At 41.8% G+C, this 22,023-nt stretch overlaps 1 protein-coding gene across 4 annotated transcripts in view; it reads left to right on the forward strand.

Annotated features, from left to right (window-relative positions):
- PDZRN3 (PDZ domain containing ring finger 3) overlaps positions 1 to 22,023 on the forward strand; it is a 234,973-nt gene that overhangs the window by 191,047 nt on the left and 21,903 nt on the right. For all 4 annotated transcript variants that reach the window (XM_075938653.2, XM_075938654.2, XM_075938651.2 and 1 more), the window contains 2 exons: positions 16,545 to 16,798; positions 20,081 to 20,168. In XM_075938653.2, coding sequence (XP_075794768.1) covers positions 16,545 to 16,798; positions 20,081 to 20,168 — 342 coding nt within the window. The remainder of the gene's footprint in view (positions 1 to 16,544; positions 16,799 to 20,080; positions 20,169 to 22,023) is intronic.

Genomic DNA, 22,023 nt, shown 5'->3' on the forward strand with positions numbered 1-22,023 from the left:
AGTCTGCAGTGTCTACTCCAGCAGTTCTCAAACTGTGGGTCAGAGGACCCCAAAGTGGATCACAACCCCATTTTAATGGTGTTAAGAGCGCTGACTTAGATTTTCTAGGGCTCAGAACCAAGACCTGAGCCCCATCACCCAGGGCAGGACTCGGATCATAGGCTGAAGCCCTTTTCCTTTGGCACCCACAGGACAGCAGAGCTTGAGTGGGCTCAGGCTTCAGCCCCTCTCCTGGGGTCATGTGTTAATTGTTTGTTGTTGTTTGAGAGCCCAGGAGACATTTTCTGCCGAAGGAGTAGACCCACTCATTCGGGGAATGTGTGCGTCATTTTGGAGCTATAGCAGCTCCTGCATTCCCAGGTTGCAGCCCTAGCCAAGAGGATTTTTCCATCTGGTGGCAGCTTTCCCTCTCAGATGGCGATTCCTTAATAGTTGTCCATAGCTGCTCCAGTCTTCCCCTGCCTCACTAAAACCCTGCCTATGGCTACACATCAGCAGCACAAAACAGGGGAAAGGCAGAGGAGTGAGAAGGGGGAGAGGAGAGCAAAGGGGGAGTTAGGAGATGGCGAAAGGGAGACTGACAGCCATGGGTGGTGGGTGAAGTTCCAGCTGGGGAAACTAACCCCCAACCCCACCCCTTTCACCTGAGGCCCTGCCCCTTCCACATCATTTCCTCCCTCTGCCTGTGGAGCCAAGCCCCACCCAATCCCATCCTGATCCTTCCTGGCCACAGCTCCGGCTCCTGCCTTCCCCGGCAACCGAGGTTGTAGGCAGTTTGAGGAAGGCCTTCCCTTGCCTACATTATCCACCGCTCATGTTGACAGCTGAGGAAGGAGAATGTGGTGCATTAGATTGGGTACAGCAGAAGCATGGTCATGTGCTCAAAGCAGTATCCTGTTTCAAGAGTTCAATTCTCAGCTTCAACAGAGAACCTTGGGCAAGTTTCTTCATCTCTGTGCCTTGATTCCTCCTCTCTGAAACACTCCCTTTGCCTGGTAGACTGTGAGCTGTTCCGAACGGGGACTGTCTAAACACTGCAGCTAACACAATGGCAGGCCAGTCTCAGTGGAGGACTCCAGGTGCTACTAAAATAGAAATTATGATTGTAGTAAGAATAAGAACTAGTCCACACACAAACATGCATGAGTGTAAGTCAGTGGTGGCCATTCTGGAGCCCACAGTGACATTTTGTCACTGACCACATGGTGGGTTGCCAGATTCCGCTGGTTTCCGTATGCGTCACGTTTTTTCCCCCCTACAAGCATTACTAAAGTGACATGCACTTGAAGCGAGGTGCGTGCTGAATGTGCACAGCATTGACCTTGAGAGCCGTGCACTCCCTTTGAATCCCATCCAAGTGCTGCTATGGAATCAAATTCTAGGTACACATGTGCAGTTAGCAAAACTACCTTAACCTAGGAGACCATCTTGGTTATGACAGTCTTGTGGCCCACTGAGATGAAGGACAGTCTCTCTAACCCAGGATGTTTATCACTCATGTAAGTAAAAATTAAATAAATTTAGCCAGGCCAGTATGACACTGTGTGTGGATGCTCTTACCTTGGCTTAGCTTGCCCCTAGATTAATCTACATGATGTAGCTAAAGCAATGCACCTTCATACTGTTACTTAACCTAGCAAACCTTCTAATATTTATTATTGCGAGGAAGGGATGCCAGCAGGACAGAAAGAAGCGATGGCTCAGAAGAGAGACATTGCTGAAAAAAGACACTCCCTTTAAAATGATCCTTTTGTACAAGACTTTGGGTTTTGACACTACTTCCATTATAAGGGGCCAATCTTCTAACTATACCTGGAAAAGTCATTTATAAAATCCCCTTCATGAGTAGGATCTTGTACACAGTTCTTGCCTCTTCCACTGTGTACTTGGGATGGAGCAGTGCATTACAACATAGCCTGCCAAGAAAGGTAACTTCACAAAGCCTATCATCTGCAGCTCTTCTGGTGAGCTGAAGAAACTGAGTTAATTGCTGCTGCTAAATTCTGTTTGTGGGCAATTCATGCTTATTTATGGCTGCCATTTGTCTCTCACACGCAAATATCATTGATTGGCTTCCTCTAGGTCATGCTCATTAAAATGGTAGAAAGATTCATTAAAGAGAAGGGCCTGTAAACTTGTATCTATGTTTTATATGAACCAGTCAGTTATTAACCTATTAAGCAGATACTCCTGAGCTCACCAATATAAGGTTGGTGGAGTCTGCAGTTATTTCTTCTGCCATTTCACATGATAAACATGCCACACAAAAACAAAGGTCTGAATTTCAAACTATTGACTCTCTCAGTATTGGCTTATTGCTGCTTCCATTGAAGTCTATGGTATAACTCCCATTTGAGCAATTTGACAGGAGTCTGAGAATACCACTAAAAACGTATAATTTCCAATATGCTATGACAGTCCTTGTGCTGTACTGTTACTGATTAACACGTCTAAATGTTAACAGAGGTAGGCTTTATTTCCAGGCTCCTCCTCCTAAGATTTTCTTTTTGCAAGCTAAATATTCTGGAAAACAAATGGACTCTGTCTTAAGTAAAGAATTTCCCTTTAGTCTTAACTTTTTTGTTATGAATGGCTCACAGGGAAGAAGGGAAATGCACACACATGGAAACAGTCTATTACTAAACAATATGATTCTGCTTTTAAAAAAGAAAACGTCCGTCCATACTAGTGAAATAAAAAGAGGATTAGACTGAGCTGCAAGACGAATTAACCTATATTTTGAACCTTCTTTCTCCAATGCCTGAGGAAAAAGAGGTTTAGAAAATAGGCTTTATTGCTCTTGCACTTTCTATAAAATCTTTAAAGTTGTGCTGCTTTTTTCTTAAAATGCAGACTTCTTAAGAACTTGCTAAAGAAGTGTATCAGACCATAAAAAGTGTTTTAAATGAGGCACAGACATCTGTAGTCTAAGAGAACTAGCATTTTTGTAGTGTTTCCCAAGAATTTGCATGGTTTTCTACAAAGAAAAGCTCCTAACTTATTCTTAAGCAAAAAAGTTTTCCGCTGTGACATTTGCAAATTTACAGAACAACCAACAAGCCATATAATGTAGGCAAATGTTTACTATTCATGATATTAAACCAATGTAAAAACCAACCTAATCTGACAGACAGCTGGGAAAATAATTTTCTTTCAATACCTTATGGATTTTACTGAAGCTAAAACAATAAATTAATTTCAGTTGGTTTTTTTAAAGTTTTTTTCCTATAGCCAAAAACTAACTTTGCAACTTAAAATTTACAAAATATAAAAGAAGTATTAAAATACTAACCAAGAAACATTTATGCTCATAACCATGCTTTGCCTTTCAATATTTTTGTCATTCACTAACACTAATGGCTACATCTGTGGATAATGCAAATTCCACCTTCCAAATGGGTGGCACACTTCAATATGCCCTCAAGCCCAATAAAATTGCCCCACATTACATAAGCGGTTGCCAATTCTCTCTCTCCCCCTGGCCAGAAAAGCTAAACACAAAACAGTGTTTACACTGCTACATTTATCTCATTTAAATTCTTACACAAAGGCTATTTTTAAACTAATCAATTATAATCTACTAGAAGGTTTACCCAGCATTGCTTGAGTCCTTAACTCCACTGCTACAATGATCAGTGTCCCCCACAACACACCTCTCAAGATCCATGGGCACTATACAATACATTGTGTACCTCATCTCATGCATCAGATGGCCCAAGAACAACTCTGCAAGTGAAACTAGACAATCATTACGTGAATGAACCCACACAGAACAATGATAAAAAGACAAGACTACCCTAGCACCTGTGGCTAACGCTTTTCACAGAATGATCATGGCATATCTGACCTCTCAGGCCTCTCATCCTCAAAGGGAACCTGAGCCTGGGAACAAATTCATAACTGCTGGATTTAATGCACAGGGTTTATAGTTTATAACAATCTGTAATTGTAACAATCCCCCCCCCCATTCTTGTCCCAAGACTGCAGAGGTGTTAATTGCCCAATCCATTTTAAGTGGTCTCAGCTGTAACTGTTTGATAATAGCCAATTTTGGTTCAAATATTGAGGAGTAGGTGACAACAAGGAGTGTACCGTTTGTGGGAGGAATCTGTATTGAGGCAGTTTTCTTGGGTTTGTTCCTTAATGCAATATACTTTTCTGATGGAGTGTCCTTGTTGGACAAAGGCAAATGCGTTAAGATGTATATCCTGGACTGTCTCTTCAGAGCATATTCTTATACCATGTTTCTTGGTGCATCTAGGGAGGTTACTTGACTTGTGAAGATAAAATGTGGTGATCTGTGGGATTTCATGTATATAGTTGTCTGTAAGGGTGTGTTGCTGAAGCCGATTGTGGCATCCAGGGAGCATTGGGGTGTTCTAGAGAGAGTATGGTGGATGGATGGTTTACATTGTGCTGGGAATCCATGCGGGAGTTTAGATTGTCTGTCCAGTGAACTAGCATTGCTGTAGCTCATGTACATCATTGGTTTCATGGCACATTTTTTTTTCCAGAAATGCTTCTTTGGGATGGCCCAAGAAAAGATTGGCATATTGGGAGCTAATATGCTGTTCCCATGGTTTGGACTAAGTTTTTGTTTTTAAATGGAAAGACAACATGAATGAGGATGAAATGGATGAGTTTGGCCATGTATTGGGGAGCATATCTGAGCATGCTCCATTGTCTTATAGATATTTGAGACAGGGTGTGAGGATGTCATGACAAGGGATGTTGGTGCATATGGTGGGTGCATATGGTGTCTGTGGTAGCAAGGATGATGTGGGTTAATATTGTGGAGTTTTTGGAGGAAGTCAAATGTGTTCTGGAAGAAACTAGCCTTTTGAGTGGCGAGTGGTTTGAAGATAGTGATGCCATTTGGCTCTGGAAATTACTGGGGGGGGGGGGGAAGTCTTAAAAACAGAATAAGCACTAACACAAAACATTGAGTGGATACAATAAATGACCATGTAAGGGGAGGAATGTCCATTATCTTGAGCTGTGTTTCCCTTTTGCTGTGAAACACACCCTACGTTGATAGAGGAAAAAGGAAATTCCAGAAGGATGCAAACAATTAATATATCCATGGAAAGAAGAAGATTTTATGGTCCCAGAAGTTTTATCCTATATGTTGCAAATTCTTTAGAAAGTATTAAAGTTGTCAACATCTTCCCCAATTTAATCTCCTTTGTCTTAGACTCCTTCCTTTTCTTTTTCTTTTGTCTCTCACCCTGCCATTTCCCCTGTCTTCTGTCCATCCACCACTGAAGAAGACCAGAGCTTCAATAGACAGTAGATTTGGAACCATTTAGGATCTACCAAGATCATGAGATAGAATGAACATTGTTATTTCCTTTTCTCTCTCTTGTACTACCCAAGTCCTGTTACCTCTTTAATAGGCATTATCATAAATATCTTCACAGATTATCATATTGTACCAACTCAAGTTCACATCTCCTACCTTGTTTAGTCAGTTCTCTAGGACAGTGTTCCTCAAAGTGGTCCACGAAACCACTTTGGGAAAGCAGCTAATTGGCCGCACCACTGTGTTTACTTACCGGCGCTGCAGCACAGAGCCTCATGGCTCCCATTGGCTCTGGTTTGCCGTTTGCAGCCAAGGGGAGCTGTTGGAAACAGTGTGGGCCAGACTAGCACTTCACTGGTGCAGCCAATTAGCAGCTTTCTCAAAGTGGTTTCATGGACAACTTTGAGAAACATTGCTCTAGGAGCTTCACCTGATGCCCAGTGCACTACACTACAGCTCAGCTTCTGCTCCACAACATTTAGGTATGTTCCCAGCTTATAATCACATACTCGTCATCCTTTCCTTTACTCCTTTTATTAACTTCTATTTCTTTTCTTTATTTCTTGGGAAGAAAAATTAATCAGAGCCATATGACTTAGATGCCAGTTTAACACATCATTTCTACTTACTTGATTCGAGGGACTTTCCATCTGGACTTGTTGTCTTAGCCTTTCCTTTTTTTTTTTTTTAATCATCTTTCTTCCCTTTTCTTGATTAGAAAAACATGTATCATGTCTCATTTAATGGACAGTTGTGTCATATAATATCCCCCCCTTGGTTTCCTATCATCAGACCCAGCTCGTGTCTATTGCTTGCTGAGGACTCACTTTGCTTCATAACATCTTGTCTTGTTTTTTTCCCCTTTTGTAGGTATTTATTTGTCTCAGTCAGAGCTGGAACCAAGGTCCATTGAATCATAGAACCATAGAACTAGAAGAGACCTCAGAAGGCCATCAAGTCCAGCCCCCTGCCCAAGGCAGGACCAATCCCAATTAATTCAACCCAGCCAGGGCTTTGTCAAGCTGAGACTTAAACACCTCTAGGGATGGAGACTCCACTACTTCCCTACGTAACCCATTCCAGTGCTTCACCACCCTCCTAGGGAAATAGTTTTTCCTAATATCCAACCTGCATCTTTCCCACTGCAACTTGAGACCATTGTACTTTGTTCTGCCATCCATCACTACTGTGAATAGCCTTTCTCCAGCCTGTTTGGAACCTCCCTTCAGGAAGTTGAAGGCTGCTATCAAATTCCCCCTCACTCTTCTCTTCTGCAGACTAAATAGACCCAACTCCCTAGCCTCTCCTTGTAGGTCATATACTCCAGCCCCCTAATCATTTTGGTCACCCTCCACTGGACCCTCTCCAATGCATCCACATCCTTCCTGTAATTGGGGGCCCAGAACTGGACACAGTACTCCAGATGTGACCTCACCAGAGCCGAATAAAAAGGAATAATCACATCTCTAGATCTACTTGAAATGCTCCTCTTAATGCAACCTAGTATGCCATTAGCCTTCTTGGCTACAAAGGCACACAGTTGACTCATATCCAGCTTCTCGTCCACTCTAATCCCCAGGTCCTTTTCTGCAAAACTGCTACTTAGCCAGTTGGTCCCCAACCTGTAACAATGCTTGGGATTCTTCTGTCCCAAGTGCAGGACTCCGCACTTGTCCTTGTTGAACTTCATCAGATTTCTTGTGGCCCAATCCTCCAATTTGTCTAAGTCACTCTGGACTCTATCCCTGCTCTCCAGCATATCTACCTCTTCCCCCAACTCAGTGTCATCTGCAGACTTACTGAGGGTGCAATCCATCCCCTCATCCAGGTCATTAATAAAGATGTTGAACAAAACCGGTCTCAGAACTGAACCTTGGGGCACTCCGCTAAAAACTGACCACCATCCTGACATCGGGCCATTGATTACTACCCACTGGGCCTGGCCTTCTAGCCAGCTTTATATCCATCTTACCGTCCATTTATCCATTCCCCATTCCCTTAACTTGCTGGCAAGAATATTGTGGGAGATGGTATCAAAAGCCTTGCTAAAGTCAAGGTATATCACATCCACTGACTTTCCCATATTCACAGAGCCAGTTACCTCATCATAGAAGCTAATCAGATTAGTCAGGCATAACTTGCCCTTCATGAATCCATGCTGACTATTCCTGATCACCTTCACTGCTTCCAAATGCTTCAAAATGGATTCCTTGACGATCCCCTCCTCCATGATTTTTCCAGGGACTGAGGTAAGACTGACCGGTCTATAGTTCCCTGGATCGTCCTTCTTCCATTTCTTAAAGATGGGCACTACATTGAGTCCCTTTGATTTAAATAGGTCTTGGAACAGACCCAAACTACCATTCTATTTCCAACCCCTTAAAAAAAGCAAACTACTTAAAAAGGATTATATCTAGAATACTCACAAATTTTGACTTTGCAATGTAGCCTTGCATCTTTCCCTTAATAGCATACCATTATAGCTCCAGTAGTACAATGTACACTGTAACTTAATTATATTGTACAATATTTGCAGACTCTGTAAAAAAAATGCAAACTTTCCCTTGTTACTTAGTCACCCTTTTGCATTTCTAGTGTATTCTATTCTTTAGCTTCAGGCTTCTTGTAATGCTATGTCTCCACATCACATGTTGCTGTTCACATTGTTTGGCTCCATCATGGATTTTATTGAGACCCATTATTCCTACTAATTTAATAGTAGCCTCCTTCATACCTATTATATTTCCAGAATATAAAGTATCAAAAAAAATCTAAAATTTAAGCAACTGCATGTTTTGGTCAAGTTAATCTATCCATCTTTTTGCCATGGAAAGATCTTTTCTCTCTGCTACATGCTGAACAAGTTTCTTAAGAAACTATGCTATTTGTAAATGTTCTCTCAGATGTAACTATTTATTAAAAATAATTTTGCTGCATACAGTTTACAATCACTACAAATAAAATGTAAGTTTAAACAGCAGAATGTCAGTGCAGTTGCATTTGCCTTACTTAGGCTTTGTCTGTCCTCCTAAAATTAGAGCACAACCATGGCAATGGTTTAAGGAGGGCTGGGAGAAAGCTCTCCCAGAACTCTATGCAAACCATCTGCACATGGGGAGCAGCTAAACAGTGCGGGGAGCCTGTTTACACTGGCGCTTTACAGTAACTTGCTATGCTGGGGTGTGTGTGTTTTTTTTATACCCCAAGCCAGAAAGTTACAGGGCAAAGTGGCAGTAAAGTGGCAATCTAGACTTATCCTTAAACTGTAACCAAACATCTATTTCCCATCTTTACAATAATTGGAAATAGTGACATTTGTCTCTTGTGACTCATGCTTTTCATTCAGATTAGATCAACTCAAATGCTGCATTGTTATCTGATGTAGTTTAGGAAGAACTTAAGCTTAGCTGCGAGCATTTATTTGATATGGCAACCAAAAAAGCAAGCTCTTGATATCAGTACAAATACATTCCTCTTGAACATTTAGTGATCTTTGTTTACTGTGCTAGAAATCATAGAAATCAAATACCAACACCTGCTACCCTCCCACAGAAGAAAGCTTGAGCAAATGGTTAAGCTAGCCATCTGCAGACCTGAGCTTGGCAATTTTCATTAAATGAACAAGCACTTTTTTTAAACAATTTTTAAGAATATCTGAAAATACTCCTGATATGTTGACGTTGGACTGGGCATCAATGTAACATACAGTTCACATTTGGAACTCGGCCTGTACCAGTGCCTCTATCTAACAGTATTATATCGGCCTGCAGTTCTTTCTAAGCAGATCAACTAAGGATCATTAGAATAATGAAAACTTGCATCTTAGACTGACAGTTCTTTGGGGCAGAGACTCCTTTATTTCTTAACTAGAAGATTTACCCAGCACTGCTTGGGTCCTTAACTCAATTTTTGTTTTTTGGAAAATAAAATTAAAATGTACATTTTAAAAATCATTTCTCTTGGGTGGAGTGGGAATGAGGGGTTCAGTATGCGGGCTGCCCTGGGAGAGAGGACTAGCAGGTGCCAGGTGAGAAGCTCCTCTCCATAGCCCGTGGCTGTGCCTGCAGGAGCTGGAGTGAAGGGGTGCTGGGCCCCCCTAGCTGGGGCAGGTCCAAATTCATCTGCCCTCTGAACTCCCCAGCCAGAGTGGAGAATTCAGCCAACTGAGCACATTCCCCTCATTCCCTGATGAAAGGGAAATAGCCAGCAATGCTCCTGCATGAACAGGGGAGGGAACTTTCAGCCCTGCTGTCCATAAAGGGTGCCTGGGAGGTGCAGGGCTAGGACAGTCCCAGATTCGGGGGCGGGTGGGAAAAGCCGCAAGCACCTTTCAGCTGCCTAGTGATTCTGTCCCATTCCAGTCACATCCCATTTTCCTGGCACAAGCAAACCCTTATGCTGCTTTACGTTATGGTAAGAGGAAGCTTTATACCAAGAGTGGGAAATCTGCAGCCCCTGGCTTGCTTGGTTCTGAACTCCCTAGGCTTCGGGAGGACTGCACTGGCACCATCTCCTCCCTGCTATCCCACCATGGAGCTGGAGCACACAAAATCTAGCAGCCTCTGACCCAAAAAAGGTTCCCTACCCCTGCTTTATATCAAATGTGGGGGGTCCTAGATCTTACCGTTTAGGAGACATTATTGAACAGACGGACGGACAGATAAACTCTCTCAAACATATAGCAGATTATTATTATTATTGTTTGTATAGCACTTAGTGCAAAGGGGACCTAGTCCACAACTAGAGCTCTTAAGGCTACATCTAGATTACTGGAGGTATCCCGAAAAAGCAACGCCGCATCCAAGGACTGTGTCTACTTTTTCGAATTTTTTTTCAAAAGTATGGACACGCTCTTTCGCCATCCCTGTAAACCTCATTCTACGTGGCATAAGGGATGGCCCGAAAGAGCACTTTTTTCTGAAATTTGGCACTGCGTAGATGTGCCAAATTTCGAAAAAGCCTCTTTCGAAAGTAGATTGGAAAAGATATGCAGTTTGCATACCACAAATGGTGTATCCTTTTCCAATTTAACAGTGCAGTCTAGACATAGCTTCCATTGCTGTGGCATTACAGTAAATAATAGAACCCATGCACATCATGTGCTAGCTCCATAATGAGGAAAAAAGTTGGTTTGAAGCATTTGTCAAAGAAAGTTTTGAAAATTCAAGATTAATTCAAGATGCCTGTAATGCAGGCAGTTAACATGAGTCCTGAAGGTCATGGGCTAACAATGCAATTTTCCTATCTAGATAAGTGTCTAGAACAGCAGTACCCAAACGTTTCCTGTTGCACCCTCCCACTTACCAGTAATGGAACTTCCCCTACCCCCCCCCCCACCCCCAACCCCTCCACTTAGTGCACAGTGGCAGAAGTGGGGATAAGGCAGGAGCTATGGTGGAAGTAGAGAGGGAATGAGGGCTGAGCTGGCTTGGGGATGCAGCAGGGGGCAGAATATGGATACAGCTAGGCTGGCGGTAGCTGGGGTCTGGCCTGAATATTGCTCCACACCCTCCAGTGTGGGGACCACTGGTCTAGAGTGAAGATTGGGTCAGAACTTTTATTACAGTCTTTCATTTCAGGTTTATGTGGAACTGAAATAATATTAATGTAAAAGGTTACAGCTGTGCTCTCACATAGAACTGAATTGATCAGACTGGGCAGGAGATGAGTAGCTACAATAGCCTGGTTTAATTGCTTGTCAGATTCTGATAATCCTCAATATTAGGACTGTTTTGTGGTTAAAAACCGGCAACTGCAGCTTGCACAGTTTCTCAGCTAATAGGCTGCAACAGACCCCTGACACCGCACTGTCTGATCTCCTGTACAATACTGGCCATAAGATTTTCCTGGATTAATTCCTGTTCCTTCAATAAATATTGTCGGGAAAGATTTATAGGCCACCCTGTTCGGCTGCAACTGGGTCAGAGAAATCAAAGTTCTGTCTCTTGCCCTGTCATGACTCTGCCCAAGCCAAACTCTACAGTTCACTCTAATTTCTTACATCTGTGTGGAATGAATTTCACTAAGTTCACCAGTATGGTGGTGATGTGTGGTGGGGGGGGGGGGCGCCAGTGGGTTCGGAGTGTGGGAGGGGGCTCAGGGTAGGAGCAGAGGGTTGGGGTACAGGGGGTGAGGACTCTAGCTAGGAGTGCAGGCTGTGGGGTGGAGCCAGGGATGAAGGGTTTGGGGTGTTCAGGAGCCGCAAGAATAGGGCAGAGGGTTAGGCTTAGTTCGGGGGGGAGGGCAGAGCGTGTGAAAGTTCTGGTTGGGGAGGGCTGTGGGCAGGTGGGGCAAAGGCAGCACACAGATTCAATGGGGTCTGGCGCTCCTGACTGCTGCCACCTGGTGGCTTGACTAGCCTCTGCCCCGCTCCTTCCACCTTAAGCCACACCCCTTCTGGGGGTGCAGAGTTTAGCGTGCGCACACATCTTGCCCCGGGGCTCAGGTGGCTGTTGGCCCCACTGGCTGTGGGGTAGGGCCAGGGTTAAGGGATTTATTATGGAGGCTGCCCCAGATTTGTGACAGGGAGAGGAATCCCTTCAGACGTCTCTCCTCACAGCAGCTCCAGGACTTGCATGACCCAACTTGCTCCCTGCCCACTTCCTAACTCTGCTCTCCAAGCCCCTGTAGCTCCATGCGTGCCTGGCCCTTGATAGCCTGTTGCATGGCCACACAGCGTAGAGGGAACTTAGCGCCCATGACTGGCGACACTGGTCCTAGGGGTGCATCGGTGGAGCAATGCAAAGATTTAGTATAGACCAAAAAACTGGCCCAGAACATTCCAGTCTTACACTTGGGTTCTCATACAAGCATGTAGGCACTAAAATGGTAAGTTTAGTCACTAAGGGCCAGCCTGAGGGTTTAGATGTCTTCTTTGAGTACCCACATTTGCATATTGGACCTACACCATCTACTTTTTCCACATGAATTTTCTAGAAAGTAGTGCATATGGTCCCTTCAGTTTTATGAGCTCCTTGTTTGAAATTAATGAAGAGATCTGCTTAAAAAAATCAATAACTTGACATGGACCCTTGTTACTATTATACAGTTAAACAACACTTTAAATTTATGTTTCCATTGATTTTAGTTTTATTCCATAATAAAAACAGTAGAAAATGTCAACTAGTATGCCAGAATTATTTGCAAAGTATTTACTGAGTCACCAGTGTAATTACATTTCACAAGGAAGCTGTCTTGAAAGACTTGTGCTACACGTTTGATTGTAATTCTCAAGTTAAATACATACAGAGTTTACACCTTAATAGACAAGAGGAAAACAAGATGTCTTAAATGTATCTATTGTGCATAGATACTGGGATGTGTGTCTCCACAGAGACTAGCTACTATAAATCACTGTATCCCTGTTATCCGTATCAGCACAGCTGCACATACCCACGTCATCGGTGGTTTTCCTATTAACACAGCTCTTCAATTGATCTATCAAGCAGGATTCCGTACTGCCCTGGCTACCATCTTCGCCAACTCTGAGAACTGAACTAATGATGTTCACAGCTAAGAGAATGAGTCTCTACACTTTGAGCTAAAGAACCAGATTCTGTAACCAGGAGTTTAACTCATCACTTGTGGATCAGGCACAGATGGGAAACATGTAGCACACACTGACCAGTGATTTATCTTACTCCACTGATCTTATCCGTACTTCCTAACTGAAGTTTATTGGCTTCCTGAGGGAAATAGCCATTCTGCTCATTTTAGCTCTTCATTCCCAAACAACACTGTTGTATGTGTCCTAGTGTTAAAGATGTGGAAACAGATCTTGATCTCAGCAACCCTGAGTACATTTGAAGTAATTCCCTGACACTCAGAAGCGTTAAATGTTAATTCAGAGGAACTAAGAATAGAGTCTGGTCTGATGCCAAAAAGCATCTTAATCAAAAAAGGTATTTTCAAGTTTTGAAATTTATTTATTCCTAGGAAGAGAAGCGTATGTTTAAACTGAATAGGACTAAACCTGTGTCTAGCAATACTGATATGGTCTATATCAGTGTTTCTCAAATTGGTCCACGGATCCACTCTGAGAAACCTGCTAACTGGCTGCTACCATTTGTTTATTTACCAGATCTGGCGCCATGGAGCCTCACAGCTGCCATTGACTCCGGTTCACTGTTTGCAGCCAAGGGGAGCCGCGGGAAAAAGTGGCCTGGCCCACGCTGCTTCCCGCAGCTCCCTTGGCTGCAAATGGCAAGCCAGAGCCAATGGGAGCGGCAAGGCTTCATGGCTACAGAGTCTGTAACTAAACAAATTAGTTAGCAGATTTCTCATAGTGAATGCGCGGACCACTGTAGGAAACAGTGGTTGATCGGTCGGTCTCTCTCTCTCTACATATGTCTTAATCACACACGTATCATCAGCATCTGTGTTTTTAAAAAATAAGCTTCTCTTCCTATGTGTAAATGTATATAATTACTAATTACTTTGATTATTTTGTGTGTGTGTGTGTGTGTGTGTGTGTGTGTGTGTGTGTATATAAAGTGAATTACCACAGTAATTAAAGTCTCATACCTTTAGAGAGGTTGCCACAGTGATAAGATGACATCTAACAAAGCTTTCCTTTTGACTGATGAACCAGTTACACATCCATTGGTTACTTAGGAGAACACAGAGTTTGGTAGGTTGTGTGGTCACCAGGCAGAAAATTACTTAGCTAGTATAAAATTATCTATGGGTTGCCATAAATCTCATCTTTCCAGGAACTACTCATTTCCAAAGAACTAAAATCTCAAACTTGTTTTACATTGAACCAATTGAATTTTTACAAGTATCATAAAAAGAATACATTTAATTACATCTTTGATAAGGTACGAATGACTACAAGAAAATAAAACTGCCAAAATCAAAATTATATATTATAGACATACTCCACTTGTCAGTCATTCATTAGTCAAAGTATGGTTCACTAATCTGTCCTTTTTTTCTGTAATACTTAGTTGTGGTATTCAAATCTGATTAGGTGATTTAGATACTCAGGCTTCAACTTAAAGGGGAACTGTGTGTTTAAATCCCCTTGTAAGCTTGGCTAGCTCAAATAGTTCTGTCTGAGTGCACTGCATGGCGGGTAGACATACCCTTAGCCTTTATTATGATGCTAAGGCACCACTGCAATGTTTCATCAGAAAAGTTGTTTACAAGGTACTGATGGAATATTCCTTATTCAAAGGTCTTGTCCCAATAGTTCTGTAGTACGGTAATATGGGGAAATGATTTTGCAAGAAACTAGAAAACAGAGCCGCAGAATCAATATCTTGTTCTGCTTGGACAAGTGCTGAGGGACTTCTAATCTGTAAGAAGTAAACAGGGTGCCAGTTTGTGCCTTGTTCAAACAATTAAACCTAGAGAAATCTTACAGCTGAAATAAACAGCAGAATATGGGACCTGTTGCTACCCGGTGAATGAAAATAATGTGTAAATACAACATTTTACACAGTCTTTCCTGCAAACTCTGTCCCAAAAGGGTAGAGAAAAACATACGGACATTTCCAGGCTGCAGGCAAGAACACTCTTGTACCAATAACGTAAAGAGACAGAAAAGGGAGCAATTCTGAGGCAAAACTTAAGAGAGGAGAGTTGTGAACAGAATCTTTAAATTAGGAAGGGAAGCAGTGGAGTGGTCTGATTTTGGGAAGGGAGTGATTATGCTTCTGGTCCGTGAGAGTAGCATTCAGTTCCCCACCCTCTGGCAAACTGAGATTGGAGTGCTCAGCTTCATCAGGAAACTGTAGTGAACAGATTCGCATTATAGGCACAGAGAGGTGCGAAAGGTAAATGTTATCAAGATTTAAGACGTGCTCATGTATTGGGAGAGGAAAGAAAAGGTCACACATAGGAGGAGCGCTGCATAAATAACTAGCCCTAGCATTTCCTAAATACACATAAAAACAAGGGCCCAGCTCCAAGCGTTCAGTAGTTAGACTCTGGCCCCCACATACCATGAGATTGGCTTATAATAAAACTCTTTCTAGTTCTTTTTCTTTGTTTCCTGGTTTTTTGGCTCTTTAGGCTACATGTACTTCCCGTCTCCAAGTTTCTCTGTACGGGGGGTAAAAACTTACATCGTGTTTTTAAGTGGATGCCGAGATTGTCCTGTAATTGCTTGCTTCCAGCAGCGGGAACTTTAAGAAAAGAACTAACTATATGAGACCTACAATAAACTCACAAGTAGTGGCCACACTGTCTGAGACAGATAGGGCAGTGAATGGAGACATCAACCACTGCTGCCACTCTAGCATTTAAAGGTTAAAGTGAATGTAGAGCTCCTGAAAGTGCCTGTTGGGCAGCAAAGGGAAGTGAAGTCCCCTCCACTAAACAAATAAAACTAGTAAAACCTGCCCAGTGACTTTGCAACCTTCCCTCCCACACCATTTGCTTCTTCACTCTCAAGGTCTGCTCACCATTTGGAGGTCAATTATGATAAGCTGTTGGTGCCTTTTTATTACAGGTTAATAACTGGAAACATTTCTCATAGATCACTGAATAGGCATCTAGTGAATGCCCCTTTTGGTCACTGTCAACTTGATCCACATTGAAATTGGTGGCCTACCTCACTAGGTAGTCACATGCTTCCTTATTACCATAGTAACTAAACACCTTGAGCACACTAATGAATCTATCCTCACTACACTCCTGCAAGTTAGAAAAGTGTCCCCCAGTTACAGAGAGGAACTGAAGCCAGGCTCTCAGTGAGGCTGACGTAACAGGGCCAGATTGTTTTAAAAGGAGAGTTCATCAGCCAACATACTGCACACTTGTGAAAACTTGGCTCCCAAGTGACACATCCAAGGACACACAAGTAGGCTGTAGCAGAACCAGGAATTGAATCCACATCTTCTGAATTTCAGTCATTGTCTTCACCACAAGACCATCCTTCCTCCCTTGAGGAAAGAAGCTCCATAACCTGCATTATCCATCCCCTTAGTCTTCTACCTCCTGTTTTACCCTTACTAATTATCACTTACATAGTGCCCTGAAGGTCCCCAGGCTTTAAGTAAGCCACATTGTTTAGATGCGTCCCTGACTCTCAGAGCATATCACTAACGTATTTCAGGGTTTCACACAGCAACTGTCACCATGGTATCTGTTCAACAAATATATTTTTTAAAAGGAGGCGGCAAGATGAAGAGCAGACTTTTCACTCCTGACTTTTCATAGGCATTTTAGCAAATGAAGGCTGGAAGTTATCATCCCCTGTTCTCTTCTAATCGTTTCCCTCTCCCTCTTTCCACAGGTAAATGGGAAAGATTTATCTAAAGCAACACATGACCAGGCAGTTGAAGCATTCAAAACAGCCAAAGAGCCCATCGTGGTGCAGGTCCTGAGGAGAACCCCACGCACTAAGATCTTCAGCCCTTCTCATGAGTCTTATCTGGTAGATACGGGCACCCAGACCGATATAACCTTTGAACATATCATGGCTCTGACCAAGATGGGATCCCCTCCTCCAGCAGTCTCAGTACTAGATCCATACCTCTTACCTGAGGAGTAAGTAGCAGTTTTTTGTACCGCACTAAACACTCTTTCTTAAAACTTACCACATTCAGGGCAAGATTTTGAACCCTTCACACACACACACTGGTGAACAGTTACATGAGTAATCCCACCGAGTTCACAATCAGGCTCTATAAATCTTGTGTGTGTGTAGTTGTTTTAAAGGAAAAGGTTAATGTTGCTTGTAATTCCCCTCACTACCTCTTTGGGTTGCTTATGTTTTAACTTTATTTTTTATGGCTGCCATAAATTGCATACTGCTAAGAACAGCTGCTTTCTGTTCCGGTGTATTAATTACTTTATTATAACCCTGCAGCAGTGTTACTCACATAAATTATATTCTAGGACTGAAATTACTCACCAATGCTGTCAAGGATGTTTTGGAATCAAAATGTAATTATTGTTAATGGTAGTTTGATGCTTTTGTACTTACAAATAAAAAACTGTAATTATCTTCATACACACATGCACCACACGCCTCCCCCCCCCCCCCCCACTGTTTGAAGGGAAAAGAGTTCCCCATAAAACCCATGCTAATTGTCTCCATTCCCTCCACATTTACCTCTGTTAGCCACAGAAGATGACACAAAAGCATCAGACATCAACTGTTGTAACTTCCTTGAAATACGTGCACATATATAATATGCACCCCCTATTCGGTCTGTGCAGTGTAGAGGTCCAGAAGGTTTCCAGCTTGTCTTAACAGCTGAACTGGTGTTGCTATACCGCTGTAGCAATTAGTGACAATGCGACCTGCACCAACAGGAGAGAGCTTCTCGTGTCGATGTAGATACTCCACCTCCCCAAAAGGTGATAGCTATGTCCACAGGAGAAGCCCTCCTGTCACTATAGTGCTGCCTGCACCAGGGGTTAGGTCTGTATAACTATGGATAAACCAGACCCCGAGCAACATAGTTACCCAAGTTCCTAGTGTATGATCATGTCTGAGCAAGGCCAGGTTGGCTATGAGGATGAACATAAGAATCGTCCCACTGTGCCCTCCCAGACTCCTTTCAGAGGGTTCCCATAGAGAAGAAAGAGCAGGAAGAGACATCAATGCTGCTTGTGGAGTTTGTGCCATGTCATCATGCATAAACTGAGCCAGACATTGGTCGCACGACTATAAGTGCACGGTGCTCCGAATGTTTCATTCTTTTCGTGGGAGAGGCATGCTCACCGATAGTGGGGCCAAAGGGCAACTACTCTGGGGCCTTTGTTTCCAGCCCACTTTTTACTGTTGCATAGAGGGCTAGTTTTGAAGCCCTCCGACAGTCAACTGGCAGTGAAGCTTAGAGCTCTTCTTCTTCTTCGCGGCATTACATTCCATAGACATATACCCACGAGGTTGATGTTAATGCTATTACAGTCTCTGAGGAGACATCTGCCTGAATTTCCAGCTGCTAGGCCGCGCACTGTGATGCAACTACTACCCCTATACATGTGGTGAAAAAGGAATTCATGGGAGAAGCCATTTCGGTTACAGTGTACATGAAAGAGGCCCAGCTGTAAGATGGATCCTAACACTTCCACTCACACGTTAGACATTGATTGGAAGTTGGAACGCCAACAATGGCCTGGTTTTGAGCTGCATCTGAACAACTATGCATACAAAACTCAATCACAGGGAAAGAGGCATTTGTGCATACAAAGCGGTATTTATACACCCCACTAACCCAACTGTCCATGCAAATGAAGACTTTTTCTGATGGTTTTCATGCTTTTTTGGTACCAGTGTAAAAACTGTCCTTTATGTTTAGCTTCTCTCACTGCCTATTTCATAGTCCACTAAAATCAGCCTGCTCCTTGAACAACCCAGACATTTCAGCAAAATAGCGGATACTGTTTTTTAAATAGCCTCTCACTTACCTAGAAAAGTGCATCTGATTAACAAGGAATCAAATGGAGTTCACTTCAATCTTAGAAGTAAATAAAGTTGCTGCACAGTCATTGGTGATCGCCAAAGCATTATACTGCTGAAAATCCCAAAAGTGCAAGTAAGTTTAGCTGTCTCAGGAGAACGGGAATTTAAAAAAAACATGCCAATAATGATTGGCAATTTACAGAGAGTGGCGTGTATTTAAATTGCTAATCATTAAACACAGCCCGTTGTGTTTCAATTGCCAATCACTAATAGCCTATTGTTTTAATCCTAAATTGCTGGGGACTAAATGATGATGATAGTAATACTTAGCAATTTGATAGTACTTTACATCTTCAAAGTAAAGTACAAATATTAACTAAGGTGGCAAAGGTAATTTCATCTCTGTATACCCGGGCTTATATCCAATTTATTTAATAAGTAAAAGCAAACGTAGTATTCTCCTCATACTCTCCAGTGAACATTTGTCCATATCACAAAACAGCCATCACCAGACAGCTGAGAACAATTGGAAGTGTCTACTTAGCAGAAACCAGAAGAAACAGTAGTGGTGTTGCAAGCAAGAACCAAGCTGCATTTGCAAAACTGTGAGAGCCTCCAGTATCTTTGGCTGTATCCTGTTGATCTCTCCTTTTGTGCTCACCTCTCACACTCCAGTTATTCTTGTGTAACATTGTCAAAGGTCTGATCCCCATAATCTCATATAGATTACATCTTTCCTCAAACTGCACGCCTCTAATCCCTTCTCAATTAGATTCACTGTGCTTCCTTTGGCAAGTTACTTTAACTTCTTTGTGTCTCAGTAGCCCAACCTACAAACTGCACCCCTCAGAGCTATTGCATATCTTCATGTATCCCGAGCCATTGGACATTCTTTGATGAAAGGGACTATTCAGATGTGAAGTATATGTGCACTGTAAGATCTTTTCTGAAAAAACTTAGCACTTTGCAACCCCCATTTTTTACTCAGAAATCCTAAAGAATTATCTATGCGTGCAACATCTGCCAATCTATCAGAAAATTGATGGTTTTACTTATACAATTTTGTCCTAATTTCACCATTGAGCTCTCGTCTCACCTCACCAACTCCTTTTTGTTTTATGGGATTGGCTTTGGGGAGGGGAGGCGGGAGAGAAAGGGGAGTCATAAATTTTAAATTTGCCATTCTAAAACATGTTAGGGTGTCTTTATATTCATTATGTTTAAGTTGCAGCACAATTTTTATATTTGTATGGCTTTCACCTAATGTATTATTATAAACAGTACACACTCCACTGTACTTGTAGGTCTGATTATAAATCCGTCATGTTAGTGATGATCTGCTGTGGGTTTAGGATGGATTGGATATGCTAATTAGAACAGCGCATAATATCCTAAAACATACTTTATTCTTCCAGTCATTCATCGGTGCATGAATACTATGATCCAAATGACTACATGGGAGGCATTCATCAAGAAATGGACAGAGATGAGTTAGAATTAGAGGTATTTAACAACTATTAATAAATATTTAACATTCAAAACGTTTAATATGTCGTCATGTGTCAAGATCGTAGTCAGCATTAAATTACAATTATAGATATAGAATGTCAAAAGGCATTTCTAGGAATAATACATAACATATTACTCTTCAGTTGCTCTGCAGGCTGCAAAAATTAAAGCTTATACAACTATGTCATAATTATAAGCTAAATCCTCAGCTGGTGTAAAATGGCATTGTTTTAGTGGAACTATACTGATGTACAGTACCTAAGGATCCAGCCATATGTAATTACATATTTATTACACAATGTGAAAAAAATGATTTTGTAAGTGGAACACCATGGATCACAAATTCCAAGTACAATATTTTTACACTTCAGTTGTATATTCTTTCTAAATATCCGCAGGGTTGGAAACAAAGATAGCCAGTCTTACTCATGTAAAGTTATTTTTAAAGTTGTAGAAGGAAATCAAGGAAAATCTCAAATTACTAAAATGTTCCATTATCGTAACTGAAAAGTTACAGCAGTATATGTGTAGAATCATAGACATTAAAAGCAGAACAGACACATGAGTGGATCTAAATCCCTCTTCCTGCTAATGCAATTTTTTTCTTTTGTACGGTCCATTTTAAAATGTCTTTCAGCGATGAAAGTTCCAACACTTAACTGGGAAAATCTTATATATCTCAACCAGAAGCTTATTATTCAGTTTTCCCTTTATGAATTTCATTACATTACTACCAACTCTCCTGCCATTGAGAGTGCAATTTATACACATGGGGCATGATTTAGGAGGGTACCGAAGTATGTGCCTAACATTACGTTCATGAGTAGCTCCACTGAAGTTACTATTTTTACTTCTACATTTATTCTGGTAATATATGTCCTAATATTTCTGTAGCCACTGGCTAGTACATCTGACTTGGTCTCTGAAGTCTGATCTGGTTAATATATACTTGGTTGTCCATGTGCCAGTGAAACACAAAAGGTCACTCTCAGTTGCTGTGCACCACATATTTCTTGCATCTCAGTCCTGCTAATACTTCATTTTCCAAAAAGATCAGTGCTGGCCAAGCTCTTCACCAGTTAAATAGTGTAAGTTTTACCAGTGAATTAGTTGCAAGCAGAGTTAAGCCAGCACAGATAGTGTATTGAGAATCTCACCCCATGAGCATGAAGTTGTTCACCTACATTAGTGTTTGAAGGCTCAAAGCCTTAAATCCACATACAAAATTTACAAGATAACTAAAATCTACAGGTCTGGCTGTAATTGGCCTCTGTATACCAATTCAAATGGAAATCAGATGAGAAGGTATCAGTGAAATAAATTTAATCAGCAGCTGTCGACTTTTTTGTCATTACAATGTCTCCACAGTGTCTTTTACACAATATGGATTTCAGTTTTAAGGGAAATGTTGAGCACATTAGCATCTTCTGCAATTGTCTTTTCAAAACTGTGTCTTAAAAATCTAATATTGTGGCTAAATTGCACTGCTTCCTTTGGAAGATCAGCCAGTTGAATTGAAAACTCTTTCAACATGTGCACTTCAGTAGCCAGCTTAAACCCCAACATTAATAATTTTGACATTGATATAGTACTTGGTGGCAAAAGGTGATCAGCTTAGTAACACAAGCAGCTGAACATCAGAAACATCTCTGTAGCCTAATAGTATTTCTTAAAAACCACTGATGATTCTTGTTCCAATCTTGGAAACCAAGATCAATGGAAGAGTCAACGTGCTATAACAAAGACTCGTCTAGCTAGTTGCTTTTTTGTTTGCCTATTGATAGATGCGTTTTTACAGACCACAAAGGCACTTGTTTCATTGACTGTGGTGGGATTGTTTAAAGCAAGC

The sequence above is a fragment of the Pelodiscus sinensis genome, chromosome 11 (assembly GCF_052426305.1).
Source record: "Pelodiscus sinensis isolate ZL-2025 chromosome 11, ASM5242630v1, whole genome shotgun sequence".
Classification (NCBI taxonomy): Eukaryota; Metazoa; Chordata; order Testudines; family Trionychidae; genus Pelodiscus; species Pelodiscus sinensis.